We start from the raw sequence: 17,523 nt of genomic DNA, 5'->3' as shown, positions 1-17,523 counted from the left end.
CATCACATGCCCCTGGGATACAGCAGCAGTTGTAAATACATTGCCCATTGCTAAATGCCCAAATTTAGCAATTTGTCACCATGAGAAATGCTGTGAACATGGAAATGCATGTGATCGTGATCATGTGACTGTGGAAATACAGTCGTAAGTGTGAGGACTGGTCATAATGGGGCTTTTCCCCCCAGCACTGTTGTAACTTAAAAGACTCACTAAACTTAATGGTTGCAAATGAAGGATTCCCTGTGATGGAGTTTTAATATGCCCAGTGTTAGATCCTTACAAGAATCAACTGCAGACTCTCTGAGTAAGTAACGGTTCTTTTTATTAGAACAGAAGGTAACGGTTCACAGCAAAGGGAACAGGACAACAACATGGCTGTGCCTGGCAGCTATATATAACCTGGGCTGCCAGGCTGAGCCAACCAATCACCTTGCAGTATTTTCCCGCCCAAGGAATATGGGCGGGTACAAGGCCTAACTGTCCTCTGGACACAACACCCAGTTTTGCAGACTAGGATCTCACTTGGCCCTTTTCTTCTCTGACCTTATCTGAAATTAATTGGCAGCGAATTTGATCTTTCTTAATGTATTGCATATTTTTGTTTCCTTTTTGTCACATTTTTAAAAAGCAATAGTATAATTCAGCGCAGTTTTGCAAGGAGGTTTGGGATCACAGCTGAGGATTTGGAAGTGGAGTGCAGGTTGTTTCAGGGTGAAACGACGTGTGAAAATGTTCTTAATAGATAGTGCTTTTCTGTGGTGTTGTCCATGTATACATACTTTTCCCTTCAACAGTGCATCTAGCTGCTTTATATTGTGGGGGTAGGGGGAGAAGTAGTTTGCGTTCTCGATTCCTAGATGGCCCAGAAATAGGGTTGATTCTGCTGCTAATAAATATATGCTTGATAATATGACCATGCCACAATTCATACGCATTCTGTTTAGGATAAAGGCGCAATTATATGCCTTCTCTTTCCCCAAAATAATTTCTGACTCCTCCCCTTGATATTTTTTATAACTCGTTCATGCCTCCCCCTCCCCATGCCCCACATTTATACAAGTTGAATGAAAATAATTTTGTTCTTTACACATGCAATTTTTATGGGTGACCTAAGAGTGGACATTTATGTGAGGGCACACCAAGAGGGAATATTGTTTCTGCAGGAAATGGTTAAACCTCGAGGAAAAAAAAAAGGAGAGAACCAAAAATGCAATTTAACACCCAATTTCAAGCTCATTATCTTTCATTGTCTATTAAGTTGGCAATGGTTCAGAAGGTAGCTCATAATAGTTTAAAATGCTGACTGAACACTTCCAGCATTCAGCATTACTTCTTGAGTCAATAGTATCGCATAGCTATACATGGAGACTTCAGAAAGAGAGAGAGAGAGATCCTTAAAATTTTATCTTGGCATTAGTTCTTCCTGGAACTGCACTGGAATTGGAAGTTTTGTTTCAGACAGCTTGCTTGCTTTGGGGCTGGGGGAGCTCGGGTCTTTTGGATTCCAGGTGGGTTCTACCTTACTTTGCTGCTGGTTTGCTTCTTCCCATGCTGCAAGGCTGCGCCTCATGGGCAGACACGCACTTTGCACACAAGTGAATGTGCAGTGCGAAAAAATCTGGGGGGGAAAAACCAAAAAAGCCAAAAACAAGATGGCAAACGCATGCACAGTGCCAGAAACTTGGCTTCTGCACATGCTCAGAAGAAGAAGAAAAATTCAAAAGAAATCAAAAGAAAAAAAAGAAGCTGGAAACAAGATGGTGACCACACACAGTGCTGGGAACTCGGCTTCTGCACATGCTCAGAAGAAGAAAAAAATTCAAAAGAAATCAAAAGAAAAAAAAGATGGTGACCACATACACAGTGCTGGGAACTCGGCTTCTGCACATGCTCAGAAGAAAAAGAAAATTCAAAAGAAAAAAAAGAAGCTGGAAAAAAGATGGTGACCACATACACAGTGCTGGGAACTCGGCTTCTGCACATGCTCAGAAGAAGAAAAAAATTCCAAAAAAATCAAAAGAAAAAAAAAGCTGAAAATAACATGGTGACCACATACATAGTGCAGGTATTCAACTTCTGCATGTGCACTGAAGGAAAAAAAATTAAAAACAAATAATATTTTTTTTTAAAAAAAAGATGGTGGTGCCCACGAACCAGCACCAACTGAACCAGTTCCGTGACATCATCATGTCATCAATGGGTCACTACCAGTTTGGGGAAACCAGTCCGAACCAGGAGGAACCCACTTCTGTTCTAGGGGATATTTCCATTTCATTATGGGTTGGAGAGTATTAATGAGTATGATTTCCAAAAAGGAAAAAGAGATGCCTTTTATACAAGTTCCAGTAAATGAAACGCTTAATTGGCTACATTGGCTCCTTGCTAAATTATATCCAGGCAGTGTTATCTGGCACGGTCTCTACATACTTGGATAAATATATACTCATTACACCTGAAGGATGCAAATTCTTCCTAATCTAATTTTGGGAATGCCTACGTGGCTATTGCGGACCTTTATGGTTCTGCCTCCAAGGGAAGGAAATCTTACATTTATGGATGGAATTGGTTAGACTGACTGAGAAAATATTTTAATGCAGAGTTCTCCAAACTTGACAACTTTATGACTTATGGACTTCAATTCCCATAATTCCTCAGCCAGCAAGTCTTAAAGTTGCCATGTTTGGAAGAAGCTTGTTCTAAGGTGAGAGAAGCCTGATGAGATAGAAGGATTGCCATCCCTACCCATTTGTTGGAAAATAGGCAATTGGCCTTCCAATCTGCACTCTGCCAAGAGAGGGAAGAAAGTGACCCATTCCCAAGAGACATAACAAAAGAAACAACTGCTGTATGAGCTGTAACTTAAGCAGAAATGAAGATGCTGCCATATTCTTCATCTCCAACAGAAAACTCTTTTGACTCTGGCTTTTTTGCAAATGTGGAGGCAAAATACCATGAATGCTGTTCCAAATAAAGTTGAGTCTGTCTGCCTATCTCAGGATTTGACAAACATTGCTTCACAGTAATCTGCTGAAGGCCGAGATAGAAATGTGAACCTAAATAATGGAACTTGTTCTTTATCTTAAAATATCCTGTGTTTAAAATATAATTTCCCATCTATCCTGCTTCCTTCCGGAACCCATTGATCTGTTTCCTAGATATCTATTCTTCCAACTGAGTGCTGTAGATCATCTTGTTGCTGTAAACAAGAAACAATACATTTTCTTGAAAGCCAAAATATTATTCTTTGCTTTTCAGGTTTAGTTTTCTGTCTCCCCCAGTATTCCTTACCTCGTTCCTTGCTTCAATCTATTGATGATGTACTTTTTCCACCCCAGATAATAGTCACTTCTTTTTCATATAAATTAAAGCTGCTGCTAAGATATGATGAAGGACACCAACATGTGATCCTGATGGGGGCTCTCCTCTTATGGAACGGGTTGTCCCCCAAAGCAAAGTTGTCTTTCACTATCATGGCCTTCCAGAGATTAGTAAAAACTTGCCTTTTCCAGAAAGCTTAAATACTATACATCAAGAATTTATAACATCTATGTTACTATTCCAACATATAACTTTTGTAGTATCGTAATTGTATTGTTAATGTCTGTATACCATTTACAGTGCATTAGGACAGAGCCAGTATAAAATTGCATAAGTTAAATAAGGTACCCATATTTTCCCATGTGCAACTGTTCTTCAGACAATCACATTTGCTTCCTAAATGCTTTTACAAAAAGCTTATAAGTCTAGCTGAAATGTTTTACTCTTTTCCTAACTGTTTTTTAAGTGCAAGTCCAAACCAGTAAAACTTGGACTTAATCTTGCTATAGGTTTGGCTGAAAGCAGAGAAAGACCATCCTGCAGCTGGGGGCCACAGCTCTTTCTTTTTCTAAGAGAATTGGCTGGAATTTCAGTGAAATACAAAACCTGAAAAGCAAACAGGAGCGTTTCACTTTTGTACTGTATGCAGTTCAGTCACTGATTTCAGTGCATTGTAGAATATACGGGCTGTGGCAGTCAGCTGTTTTCTTTCTTTCTTTGTGTTTTGCTGTGAGCCTATTAATAACATAATGTAAACAAGTCATATTATTGCATTGTCAATTATATGCAGCTCCTGTGCCAAGTTAAAAAGTTAGAGGCAAAAGAGAGACAGAATTATGCTTACTACAAAAAGGTAATCAATGTAAACAATATGGCACAGCAACATGTTATGGCTAAGCCCTGGGTCTATTGTTCCATAGAAAGTGAATCTGGGACTTAGTTCTTTTTCAGAGTTTATTGGAAGACAGAGCCCCAGCCATGGCCCCTAGTTTAGCGGCAATGAAATCAACAAGTCACATAGTTTACTTTTTTGAGGTGCTTAGATGCTTTTAGGCATCTATTTTAATAACCTTTGTTCATTATAGCTATTAAAATCTATGATACTATGCCTGTACAGTGATACCTCGTCTTACAAACCCCTCGTCATACAAACTTTTTGAGATACAAACCCGAGGTTTAAGATATTTTTGCCTCTTCTTCCAAACTATTTTCACCTTACAAACCCAAGCCGCCGCCACTGGGATGCCCCGCCTCCGGACTTCTGTTGCCAGCGAAGTGCCTGCTTTTGCACTGCTGGGATTCCCCTGAGGCTCCCCTCCATGGGAAACACCACCTCCAGACTTCCGTGTTTTTGCGATGCTGCAGGGGAATCTCAGCAGCGCAAAAACGGGCGCTTCGCTGGCAAGGGACGTCTGGAGGTGGGGTTTCCCAACAAGGGGAGCCTCAGCGAAATCGCAGCATCACAAAAACACAGAAGTCCGGAGGTGGGGTTTCGAGGACTTCTGTGTTTTTGCGATGCTGCAATTTTGCTGAGGCTCCCCTCGCTGAGAAACCCCAACTCCGGACTTCCGTTGCCAGCGCAGCACCCATTTTTGCGCTGCTGGGATTCTCCTGCTGGGATTCCCCTGCTGGGATTCCCCTGCAGCATCACAAAAACACAGAAGTCCGGAGGTGGGGTTTCCCATGGAGGGGAATCTCAGGGGAATCCCAGCAGCGCAAAAATGGTGCTTCGGCTGGCAAAAGGGGTGAGTTTTGGACTTGCATGCATTAATCGCTTTTCCTTTGATTCCTATGGGAAACATTGTTTCGTCTTACAAACTTTTCACCTTACAAACCTCGTCCCGGAACCAATTAAGTTCATAAGATGAGGTATCACTGTATTTGGATTCATTTCTCTTGGCAATAGTCCATACAAACTTTATCCTACAAACATTTCTGGATAATCAGAGCAGAACAGGATTAAACATGGCACTTGTTGCCTTTTTAGTTAGTTTTATTCTCTGTAAGTCTTGGCATTCAAGGATTTCCCCCAATGCTGTACATCCATGATGGGGAACCTATGGCAGGCGTGCCTGGAGTAGCTTTGCCCGTTACTCTTTCAGGTTTCTGGTGTTCATGCATGCGCAATGATTAGCTGGCCTTTGTGGGCGCAACAATGCCGGAAACTGGAAGAGCTGGTCTTCCATATTCTGGTGTGAGCATGTGTGCCAGCCAGCTGATTATTGCATGCTCATGTGCGCCAGAAACCGTAAGACAAGCTTGCCGATGATCATTTCAAAACTGGAAATTCAATTTCCGCCATGTGTATGTCCCCTGGGCGGCTCCTCTTCTGGGTTGTGGCCCAGACAAACACGTGCGCGCTCTGAGTGATGAAAAGGTTTGCCATCACTACTATAGATAGATAGGCACGCAGGCAGGCAGGATTCTCTTTGTGGTTTCTCATTTGCAATCTCATCTTCTTTATATTAGTCAATCATCCCAAGCACCAAACAAGACAGTTTCTTGCAATTAGTGGCGGATTTGGAAAAGCAAAGTAGAATTACATTTGGTTAGGATAGGGAACCACCAGGAAACTCTAAGGTTGTAGGTTGGAGAGAAAAGACGAAAGTCTATCTTAGGTGGAAGGAAAAAAACAGTATTAATCCGCTTCTATAACGTACCAAGAAAACTATACGGCAACATCCATGAAATCATTAGAGTTGAGACCTCCTTTTCTTCTAGCAACAGGATTGCTTGAACTTCAGTACAAGTGAGTGTTGGGATATGACTGCTACCCCAGGCCAAAACAATTGTGAGAAAACTATTGTATATGCCATTGTTGATTATGTGAAGAGTCATCATGCGTCACAGAAGGAGTATCAAGATATCCATAGAAAATGGGAAAATCCTTCTGCTCAAGTGGCTATTGGTTATCCTCTTGAGAGTTTTCTGGAGTTCTACTGGCATTAAGTGGCTTCTGTTCTTGCAGCTTCTTTTTTTACCACACCTTTGTCTCTTTCAATCCCTTCCCCCCTTCCCCTCCCATTCTTTAGTGTTCATTTCTTTGCCCCTTTGGTTCTCTCTTCTTCTCTGATGCATTTCAGTTTGGCAACAGTTGCCTCCAGTCCCTTCTCTTTCTCCCCCAAGAAGAAAACTTGCAGGTGTCATTTGAATCTTCCTAAGGCAGGAAGGCAAACACACTCACACACACACACACACACACACTTTTTCTTAGGATAATGCTTCCCTCATTGCCCAGTTTGCAACCTTCCTCACCCACTCCCATCCCAAATTTCCTTGAAAATCTTCCCTGCTTGCAAGATCTCTTGCAAGAAGCTGCTGCTCTTTTCTTCCTAAAAAAGAAAATAGGATAAGAAGACAGGGAGGAGGGGAGGGGGCGATTAAAGTAGGAAAAACATTTTTTTATGCTTTCTGGCAATTGGATTCCGGCTTCTATGATCCTTTGAGTTACATCACCTAGGACAGCAAGAACAATGCTCCCCAATCAGAGACTGAGACAGTCATTCAGAAGTCAAACTTCAAGGCAACGATCAGCAGCAATTAGGAGCCAGTCACCAGCAGCAGACAGCCAGCAGTCTCTCACCTTTCTTGGCACTTGATTCTGTACAGCTCTTCTAATTTCCTTGCCAAACTCCCATTTGCTTCCCCTATTTGTTTTGCTTAAAATGATGGGCAATTAAACTAGGAAGCTGCCTGTTTCCTAGTGAGATTTATCCTCTGCTTGCTTGAAATAACAGAAGGTTATACGTAACCGTGGCTAATGTCTATTTCTGATATCTTGTTTAACTTTCTTCCCTGAACTAAACAGTGTTCACCAACCAAACACAGGCCAAGCCTGGATTTACATAGGTGCAGTTGCTTGCATCCCGGGCTTTAGGGCTGTGCTTGGGGGGGGGGGGGATTATTTAAAAGACGTAGCAAGAAATGTGTAGCCCAGAATAGAAGCACCTGAACATGCCTCCTGATGCAAATGGTTGATCCTGTTAATAGAATACTGTGAATTCTCTCTCTCTTCCTCTTCTGTCTCTGCCTCTCTCTGTGTGTCTCTGCCTCTTTCCTTCCCTCTTCCTCTCTCTTATTCTCTCCATTTCCTCCTTCACCATCAGCCTAAGACCAACCTTCACCCCAAATAGGAATGAAAGTATTAGTAGAAGGAAAGGAAAGCAGAGCACAGAGCAGGACAAGATGGAAAAGTTGCCAGAGTTTGAGATGGGGACGGAAAGGCAGAAATGAGCCTTGGGTCCTTGGAGCAGAACTGGAAGGCAGTCTACCTTCAGATGAAACCTTTGCTCCTTTCAGTCCTGTGAAAGAGCTGCTTAAAGCATCACAGCCAAGAAAGGGAAAATTTGGATTGCACCGCATTGACGTTCCATTTTCAGTTTAACTGCAGGTGTGAGACATACAGACTGGGTTTGCAAAATGCAGTTAGGAGACTAAAAGACTTAAAAGACTGCATGTACGTGTTTGATAACTCAGTGTATTCATTGAAGTAACCAGTCAAAGAGTTAGATTGGTCGTAGTATTTGTGTAGTCTTTCATTTGCCTTTCACCATGTTATTTTCAATTCCCTTTGGATACTCCAACTTTAGCCCAAAGAGAAGGTTTAGCTGAGCATTAAGTTACACTCCAAGGTACAGTAGGAAGTAATGCTGCCATAGTGAGTAGCAGAACCTTCAGTATAAAAGCAAGGACATCAAACTTTCCATTTCAAAACTATATGGGGAGTACAAGCTTCCAGCATCCTTTAGGGAGGGAATTAAAACTGGCTGATGAGTTAGAAACATTGGAGAAAGGGCATCGGAGCACATAGGGGAATAGGGTAAGAGTGGAATCTTTTGAGTCCCTGGAACATGGCAGGATGGGGAGAGAGATATAAAATAGAGAGAATCATTTAATTTTGCAGAAAAGACATTAACAGGAGACTGCAGAAGGCACGGGTGACCTCTTTCCTATTGTTTAATTCAGTAGATCCGTAGCTAGCATGCTTTTTAATTTCATGCTCTCCCATCCCCACATCCCACCCACCCCCACCAGATTTCTGGGTTGCCAGACTGGGGATATTCCATTTTGCAACAAGGAATAAGTGGTTAGAGGTTGAAAGTAAAGCAGAGGATGGTGTTCATGCCATCATTTGTCACAAAGGACAGGTAACATTATTAATAGTAACTTCCATTTTTCACTCTTTCCCCCTTGCCTTAGAACTGACGTTACACAGCCCTGCCATTAACTGGTTACTGCTTCCTAGACACCAATACAAATTCCCTGTCTTTTATTTTTTTCAAAGTTACTTATCTTATATTCATCTTGAGGTAGCCCATAAATGGGATTTCCTGTAACTAAGGCCTTAAAAATGGAGCGAGTGGGGGAGAGAAGAAGAAAGGGAGAAAGTAGTTGTGATAATTTACTAACAGGAGGAAGAGGTATTGTGATAATTTACTAATATAATCATCACAGGTTTGTCCTTTCTTGTTACTGATTTTGCTATATGTGCTGAAATATTTCTTCTTCTTTTTTGCTACTTTTCAACCGTAGCATCAGGACAATTTACAGCAACAAAAAGAATGCATATACACACAAAAAATAACATGTATTATAAATGATAATAAATATTGCAAGTAATATATTATAACAGGAATAATAGCGACTTGAGGAACAACGGGAAGGACACAATTGAAATCCTTTGGGGGAGCATTCCTCAGATAGGATTATGAGAAAACCTGTTCCCTGAACATCTGTACGTTTCCGTTTACAATGCACCCAAATGTTGCTGAAACTGCAGTTGAGAAATAATCCTTCTGCCATTTTGAGTTTGGAGTAAGGGAAAGAAGTACAGAGAATCATCTCATGATTATGGATCTTCCTATAAATTACATGAAAGTGATAAATTTCGTACAAATGTGCATAGCATTAGATGAATCAGAAGAATTAACTTTCTTGGGTTTCATTACCCGAAAGATTTTATTCAGGGTGGATCAAGATTATAGACGCAGATTGTTTTGGGGGTGGGGGGGAGCACACAAAATTAGATACCAGAGAAGAAGACTTAGGAAAGCAGAAAGAAAGAACAAGGAATCCCTGAGAATTAACACTGATGGTGAAGCAAAGGGGAATTGAAAAGATAAGGAGAATAAAGAAAGAATTGTAGACAATTACCTTCAAGACAATTCTGGAAAAAGGAGAAGACATGCCGACTTTTGAAGGAATCCATTACACGGGTCAAAACCCATAAGGACATAGACCAGTGATGACGAACCCAGGTGGCACACGGAGCCATATCTGCTGACATGTGAGCTGTTGCCCTAGCTCAGTTCCAACATGTGTTGGTTATGACCTTTAAAGCCCTTCATGGCACTGGACCAGAATATCTCCGAGACCGCCTACTGCCGCACGAATCCCAGCGACCGATTAGGTCCCACAGAGTGGGCCTTCTCCGGGTCCCGTCAACTAAACAATGTCGGTTGGCGGGCCCCAGGGGAAGAGCCTTCTCTGTGGCGGCACCGGCCCTATGGAACCAACTCCCCCCGGAGATTAGGATTGCCCCTACTCTTCCTGCCTTCCGTAAACTCCTTAAAACCCACCTTTGTCGTCAGGCATGGGGGAATTGAAACATCTCCCCCTGGGCATGTTTAATTTATATATGGTATGCGTGTGTGTATGTCTGTTAGTGTATGGGGTCTTTTAAATCTTTAAACATTTTAAAAACTGTTGGATTATTTATGATTTGTTGTTACATGTTGTGAGCCGCCCCGAGTCTTCGGAGAGGGGCGGCATACAAATCGAATAAATAATAATAATAATAATAATAATAATAATAATAATAACATGCATGTGTTTGCTGGCCAGCTGATTTTTGGCTTGCATAGAGGCTCTGAAAGGGCAGTTTTAGCTTCCAGAGAGCCTCGGGGGGGGGGGGGCATTTTTATCCTTCCCTAGCTCCAGGGAAGCCTTTGGAGCTTGGGAAGGACGAAACACAAGCCTACTGGGCCCACCAGAAGTTGGGAAAGTTCCGGCCTCCACAAGGCCTCCAGGGGGTGGGGGAAGCTGTTTTTGCCCTCCCCAGGCATTGAATTATGGGTGTGGGCACTCACGCATGTGTGATAGCACATGCCCACACTCTTTCGGCACCCGAGGGAAAAAAGGTTCACCATCCCTGTCATAGACTCTTTTATACTGACATTGGTCCATCAAGAGTAACTGGAGCAGCTCTCCAAGGTTTCAGATTAGAGGGTTTTTTGTCATATCTGACCTCTGCCACTCTCTCATTCTCATGTAACCATCATCTTATCTTGTTCCATGCCATCTTTTCTTCCCAGATCAGTCTATAACCAAATGCACAATAAATGTATTCAGGGAGCAGGTAAACTGAATCAGAGCTCAGAATTGAAGACTATTCATCTTACCATAGGTTTCCTTAATTTGGCCTACATTACATGGGAATAGGGAGATGTAAATTGCAGTACCGCCTTTACCCTTTTCGCATAAATGGCTGATAAAGGGAAATGGTGGTTTATATTCGTACCAGGAAATTGAATAAGGGAAAGGGTTTAATCCTTTATTCTACAGCTTTCCCCATTCCATCTTTATCCAATTTGCTGTTAGTTATAGAGAAGGGAAGGCATTCCAAATGGCTACCTCTCTATCTTTCTCTGTCTTCCATAATAGTCCCAACAGATTTGGGAAGAGGATGATTTGAATTTGGATACCAGTGTGTAGGAGGAAGATTAATGCTCTTCAGTTTCTTTTAAACAAAGAAAAGAATGCTGGCAGATCGAATTCTCCTTTTATCACAAGTTATCCTGTTTGGCCCTTGGCCTAACTTGAGAAATTATCATGTTACTTTTAAGCAGTCAGTTCTTATCTAACAAGGAGAATTACCTGTTTGTACAGATCAGTTAATGTAATGTTTCCAAATCAACGTTTATTGCCCTTAATGGACAGTAATGTATTAACATAGGTGCTTCTGTATCTTACTGATCTGTGTAGTACAACAAAATAAAACCAGAGAGGTCTACTATTGCTAAAATGAGGCTATACCAGAACAGTAAATGAACTGATAGAATGGGGGATAAATGTTTACATTTTTTTTAATGGGAAAGGTGATTGTCAATATAGATCAGTGATCCAACACGAGTATAATGTGGTTTTTTTCCTTCTGGGATCCAATGCAAATCTCTCTCTCTCTCTCTCTCTCTCTCTCTCTCTCTCTCTCTCTCTCTCTCTCCCTCCCTCCCTCCCTCCCTCCCTCCCTCTCCCTCCCTCCCTCTCCCTCCCTCCCTCCCTCCCTCTCAGTTTTTTCAGTTTGATCCTCCTTTCAGCTGCCTCTTAACTATTAATACATATTTGTGAGTCCAAATAAAGTTATGCTAAATCTCTGAAGGCTGAAAAAAAATTTTGCACAAAGAGCAAAAGGGGAGAAGGTACACAATGAAATAATCTTGACTTCTTCTCCAAAGCTTTCCTGAAGTCTACAAACAGCAGCAGTCCAGCCTCACAACAGTTAAGCCACATAAGCCTCTCCTTTTACTGTACAAAAGTTACATTGACTTGGGACTGAATCCCTATACCTTGATCTAACTGGAGGGCAGGATTTTATTTACATTGGTATTATGCTGGTATTTATACTACCCGTATGATTTTAAGGGGGGAATTTCTGAATTGGACATAACTCAGCATCTATGTATTAATCAAATATTTGACAGTGCAAAAAAGGAAAAGAAACCCTTTTATATATTTTTTTCTGTCTCTCCCCCCGCTCCCCCCCGGTCTCTTTGTTCTCACAGGGTGAAACATCTCAGTTTTCTTGGGCAGCGCTCCATGGTAAATTCAGGTCTCTACTCTCAACAAAACCCAGGGAAGATTTGTGACAGATGGGACGGAGTCACAAACTTACAGCCGAAAGCAACGTGGGGAGAACTTTCCAGTGTGTGTAGTGTGTGTGTCTATATTTACCTGATCAGGGCAAAAGAGGAAAAGAGGCAGAGGAAGCTCAGCCTGCCTGCTTGTCATGGCTGACACAGAGCCATCTGCCACAAACCTGTGGCGGCTTCAGATCTCCGATCCCTGCCACCATTCCAGCTCAAATGAAATGCAGATTCCCGGAGACATTACGATGGTTACACATGTCCTCGGCATCACAGGCAGGAGACTGAAAAAATAAATGTGGCCTGTTGTATAACTACACTCATGTATCCCATATGTGGTGCCACATTGAATTTCCGGTGGAATTTGTTTGTCTCCTTTGTACTGGATGACACGGAGCCTGTTTGCTTTCCCTTGGCCGACGTGATGGCAGCCAAGATTGCAACTTCAAACATTTGCTGCTCGGGCAGCTTTCTACCTAGACTGCCAGGTTATCCTTGCAGCCTCCTCATGTCCTCCAAGGGCCACAGGGTCTCGAAGGAGGACTGCTGCTCCCTCTTCAACCCACCCACCCTGTCTAATTGGGCAGATCTCTAGGATTATGGAGAGGCAGAGGTTGATTTTTTACACTTCTTCCCACCATCTCTTCCTCCTCTTCTCTCCCCCCCCCCCACCTTCCTCCTTTTTGCAAATTAATGACTCCATGGCAATGGGGCTTTTAAGTGAAGGTATTAATAAGGAGGTCTGGCAGGTGATCCATGATTCCCAGAGTTGCATTTGCATTTAATTAATCTTAAAGAAAGCAGCAAGATAAACAGCTGTAATTCAAACTAGCATGGGAAATATGCTGTATGGTGCCATCTATCCAATGAAACGAAAGGTTGGAGACTTGCTTTATTTCTCTCAAGGCCAGTGAACGGGCAGACATCGAAACTGTTCCATGGGGGCAAAATGCAGATATTTGTGGGGTCCCCCCCTCCCTCCATCCCTGCCTGTTTAATCATTAAGTAGAGGGGATGGGAATGAGAAATTGGTACTCCAACTTGCAGATGGGAGCTTTTCATTATCAATTGATTGTACTTCTAACAATGATGGAGCAACTGCATTTGTTGATGTTAGATGGTCCAAAATGTCAAATGTGCTATATGTTATTTTTAATAAAGTACCCCTTGAAGTTAGCATATTCCATTCAGGTATAGGTACATACGTTTATCAATGTGTTTCAGATGTTTACAAAAGATGGGTTACAGGATTGCAACCATCCTAAAAACAGGCCAGTTATAAAGCATCCAAATTTTCATCCCCTGACCATGGAGAATGCTGCAACAGTCATAAGTATGAAAAATGATTAGAGTCATATAACAGTACTGTTAACAGTACTGTTAAACAGTTATTAATCAAATGGTTCCAGATTGAGAACTATCTATACTTCATTTCTACTTTAAACTTCAGTTACTGACCTGCATTTAGTCTGTGGCTTATAAGTATTATCCATTTTGTTAGAACTGTTGTACCAAACCAGGTACCTTATCTTCTGTTTGCCTCTTTTTTCAGTCTTTTTTTAATTTCCAAGTAATTACTCTCATCTTTTTATATTATCTGTCCAAAACATTTAACCTTTCAGGCCAAGTCATTTTTTGTGTTGGAATTTAGCAATATGATTTGTAGTGCCCCAGAATGTATCTTTAAACATCTGGTAGTTTTCATTACAGATACTGCTGTTGAAGTTTGGAATGCAGGATACTTCCAGTCTCAGTGCTTAAATAATTCTGAAGATACTGTAGGAAAAGAAGGGCCAAACTTTTTATTCTCTTGCATATCTAAGAAATAATAATAATAATAATAATAATAATAATAATAATAATAACAAGAATAACAACAATAGCAATAACAAAATATGCTTCAATTTCCTTCCTATCAACAACTACTTCAGCTTCAATCAGAACAACAAACAAGCACACAACAGATACAAAGTTAATGTAAACCGCTCCAAACTCAACTGCAGGAAATACGACTTCAGTAATCGAGTAGTTGATGCATGGAATTCTCTACCAGACTCTGTAGTGTCATCTCCTAACCCCCAAAACTTTACCCTTAGACTATCCACTATTGACCTCTCCCAATTCCTAAGAGGTCTGTAAGGGGCGTGCATAAGTGCACCAGTGTGCCTTCCATCCCCTGTCCTTAATGTTCTTCATTTTTACTAGTTGCATGTATTTGAATACTATTATTTCTAATACTCTTTTTCAAATTTTTGACTTTTGCTAGTATCATGTATCTTAATATTATCATATCTTCACTTGACAAAACAAACAAGCAAATTAATAAATAAATAACAACAGTGAAGATGGCAACAGACAGCTACAACAACAATAATGAAGAAGATGGCAGCAGACATCTTATATCCCCTCTGCAAAGAAGTTGAAGTGGATCACGTAGCTGCTGAAGAAAATCATAAAGAGACCTGCAAATAGAAGTAGAACAACTGTGGCAAAAAAAGCAAACATAGTACCAATAACATAGAAACATAGAAACATAGAAGTCTGACGGCAGAAAAAGACCTTATAATCCATCTAGTCTGCCCTTTTACTATTTCTTGTATTTTATCTTAGGATGGATATATGTTTATCCCAGGCATGTTTAAATTCAGTTACTGTGGATTTCCCAACCACGTCTGCTGGAAGTTTGTTCCAAGGATCTACTACTCTTTCAGTAAAATAATATTTTCTCATGTTGCCTTTGATCTTTCCCCCAACTAACTTCAGATTGTGTCCCCTTGTTCTTGTGTTCACTTTCCTGTTAAAAACACTTCCCTCCTGAACCCTATTCAACCCTTTAACATATTTAAATGTTTCGATCATGTCCCCCCTTTTCCTTCTGTCCTCCAGACTATACAGATTGAGTTCATTCAGTCTTTCCTGATACGTTTTATACTTAAGACCTTCCACCATTCTTGTAGCCCTATAACAATAGGGACATTAGGTGCAATCCCAAAGTATCTGGTGCCCCACTTGGACACCATTGGTACTGACAATGTCTCAACCAGTCAATTGAGGAAGGCAGCTTTACTTGGAGCAGCTTACATCCTTTTAACACCATCAAATATTAACACCTATTTACAACTGTGATGGGCATGTCTCATTGTCTTCATATGTTAAGGACTCCCTGTAATAATAGGCATCCTGGGTGTAATCCCAAAATATCTGATTTATTTGAAAAACCTTTCATCTTGTAATGATACCATCACACAATAATACCTGCCTTTCCCAGGTCCTTAGGAAGAATTTGCTAGATAGATAAAAATGCCAAAACCAGTCTCAAGATCTGGCTGACTTCTGCAACCAACCATAATAATGTGCTGATTGAATTTGTAGGCCATCTCGAAATAAGGGGCATCTTGCATAAGGTGACCAGACGTCAAGCTTTTGGGGGGACAGTCACGCTTTTTAATAATTTGTCCCGTACCCCGCGGGGTTTTTTAAAAGTCCCGATTTTTCTTTCTCCAGGCTATGGGTTGCTTTGAGAAGAGAAGGGTGGCATTAATGCTTTAAATGAGTAATGGATCCACGCCCGAAGGAGACCCAAAGGGGGCAACAGATATAATACCAATCCGTCCATGGCACGTCATCTTTGCTTGTATCCTTGTATCTGTGAGTATTCCATATCTCTCTCTCTCACACACACACACACACACACACACACACACACACACACGGAGGCAGCCAAGTGATAGCGGCACCGTTGGTTTTTCATCTCAGTCGTGCCTTTGCAGGTGTAGAAATCCTTTGCAGGGCTTGCTAATAGATTCCAATGTTCTTTCTTTCTTTCTTTCCTTTTCTTCTCCCCCCACCCTTTTTCTTCCTTTAGACTTCTTTTCCCTTTATTCACTCTGGGCAGTCCTTTGCGCATGCCCAGCAGCGAGAGAGAGAGAGAGGGAGGGTGGCGTTTCTACTGCAATAGAAGGGCCGGACTGGGAAACAACATATAGAGGTAATTTCTTTTCAGATTTTACAGTCGTCCATCTCCCCCTCCCCCAATGATGTCCTGCTTTACCAAATTTATAATCTGGTCACTTTAATCTTGCAGGATCAACACATGTATAAGAATATTGTGATTAGTGCACTAATTATTGAGGACCCGGATTGTGGGGGCAATATGCTGGCTCTGTTAAAAAGTGCTATTGCTAACATGTTGTAAGCCGCCCTGAGTCTAAGGAGAAGGGCGGCATAAAAATCGAATAAATAAAATAAATTTAAAAATTGTGATGAATCATTCAAATAAAGCTGAAAAACAATGTGAAACCCAGTGAATAAAATAGAAGAGCCATATATATTGCATAGGCCCCTATGACCTTTAAAAGATATAGGGCAAAATAATAATACTTGCCATCAACATTTGAGCAAGTGTCAGAACACCACTATTGTGGTGTCGCTGCTAAAAAAAAGGCCTTGCATTTTCTTAACATCTGCCTGATCACATTTGAAAGGGATTCTGAGAAAAAATTCTCCAATGAAGGTACAGGTAGGAAAAGGTAACCATTTAAGTTTGCAACCTGTGATGGCCTTCTGAATATTTTTTTAAAAAAAAATAGCACTTTGAATTGAGTTCAAGGTTAAATTTGGAACCAGTGAAGGTAGAAAAATAAATCTGTGTAATATGAGCATAAGAACATAAGAAGGGCCTTGCTGAATCAGGCCAAAAACCAATCAAGTCCAACATTCTGTGTCACACAGTGGCCCACCAATTGTACATGGGGATCTTGAGCAGAAAGAAAAGGCAAAACCCTCCCTTTCCCTTGACCCCCATCAAATGGTACCCAAGGGAATCCTTCCTGCCTCAACCAACATAAAGGCAGCACTTTGACATCCATTTCAATACCAGCTCAGATTTTTTATGTACAGTAATTTTCAGTGGCAGTGCTACATATAGCATGCTCCAGTCCAATGGAATGGGACAACTCACCACAGCCAACACAATGAAAAAAAGTCAACCAATATTTATCACGTTTAGTTAAACCACGTGGAATTCTGTGTGGTGAGATGGCTGTGAGATGGCTGTGGCAAATTGTTCTAGACTCCCAGATCAAACAGACTTGGCAAAGCATAGATCACTGAAACAGAGATAACTAATGTACAGAGAGGGCATTCTGCTTCAGATTCATATGTTTCTATTAAAAGAGCACCTCAAAATGTTAATAGCACACACTTTTTGTAAGAATATATAGTTATTTTCAGCTTTTGTTTTCACTGCCACTTCTGCAGATACTCATAGCTACCACTAATGTTTTCAAAGTCACAATTTATTCTGTGCTTCCATTATAATTCAATGCTGTGGTAGCTATGCCAG

At 41.2% G+C, this 17,523-nt stretch overlaps 1 protein-coding gene across 4 annotated transcripts in view; it reads left to right on the top strand.

The window, feature by feature from the left end:
* GTDC1 (glycosyltransferase like domain containing 1) overlaps positions 1 to 15,945 on the top strand; it is a 322,348-nt gene extending 306,403 nt beyond the window's left edge. For 3 of the 4 annotated variants that reach the window (XM_070731486.1, XM_070731479.1, XM_070731483.1), the window contains one exon: positions 12,099 to 13,354. In XM_070731486.1, the coding sequence (XP_070587587.1) occupies positions 12,099 to 12,182 (84 nt within the window). In that variant the 3' untranslated portion in view covers positions 12,183 to 13,354. Of the gene's footprint in view, positions 1 to 12,098; positions 13,355 to 15,683 lie in introns of those variants that run through there. The other variant, XM_070731487.1, reaches the window with a different exon arrangement.
* Positions 15,946 to 17,523: the final 1,578 nt, after the last annotated feature.

The sequence above is a fragment of the Erythrolamprus reginae genome, chromosome 1, assembly GCF_031021105.1.
Source record: "Erythrolamprus reginae isolate rEryReg1 chromosome 1, rEryReg1.hap1, whole genome shotgun sequence".
Lineage (NCBI taxonomy): Eukaryota > Metazoa > Chordata > Lepidosauria > Squamata > Dipsadidae > Erythrolamprus > Erythrolamprus reginae.
The sequence above is the reverse complement of the archived record's forward strand: the minus strand, read 5'-3'. Positions and strand labels throughout refer to the sequence as shown.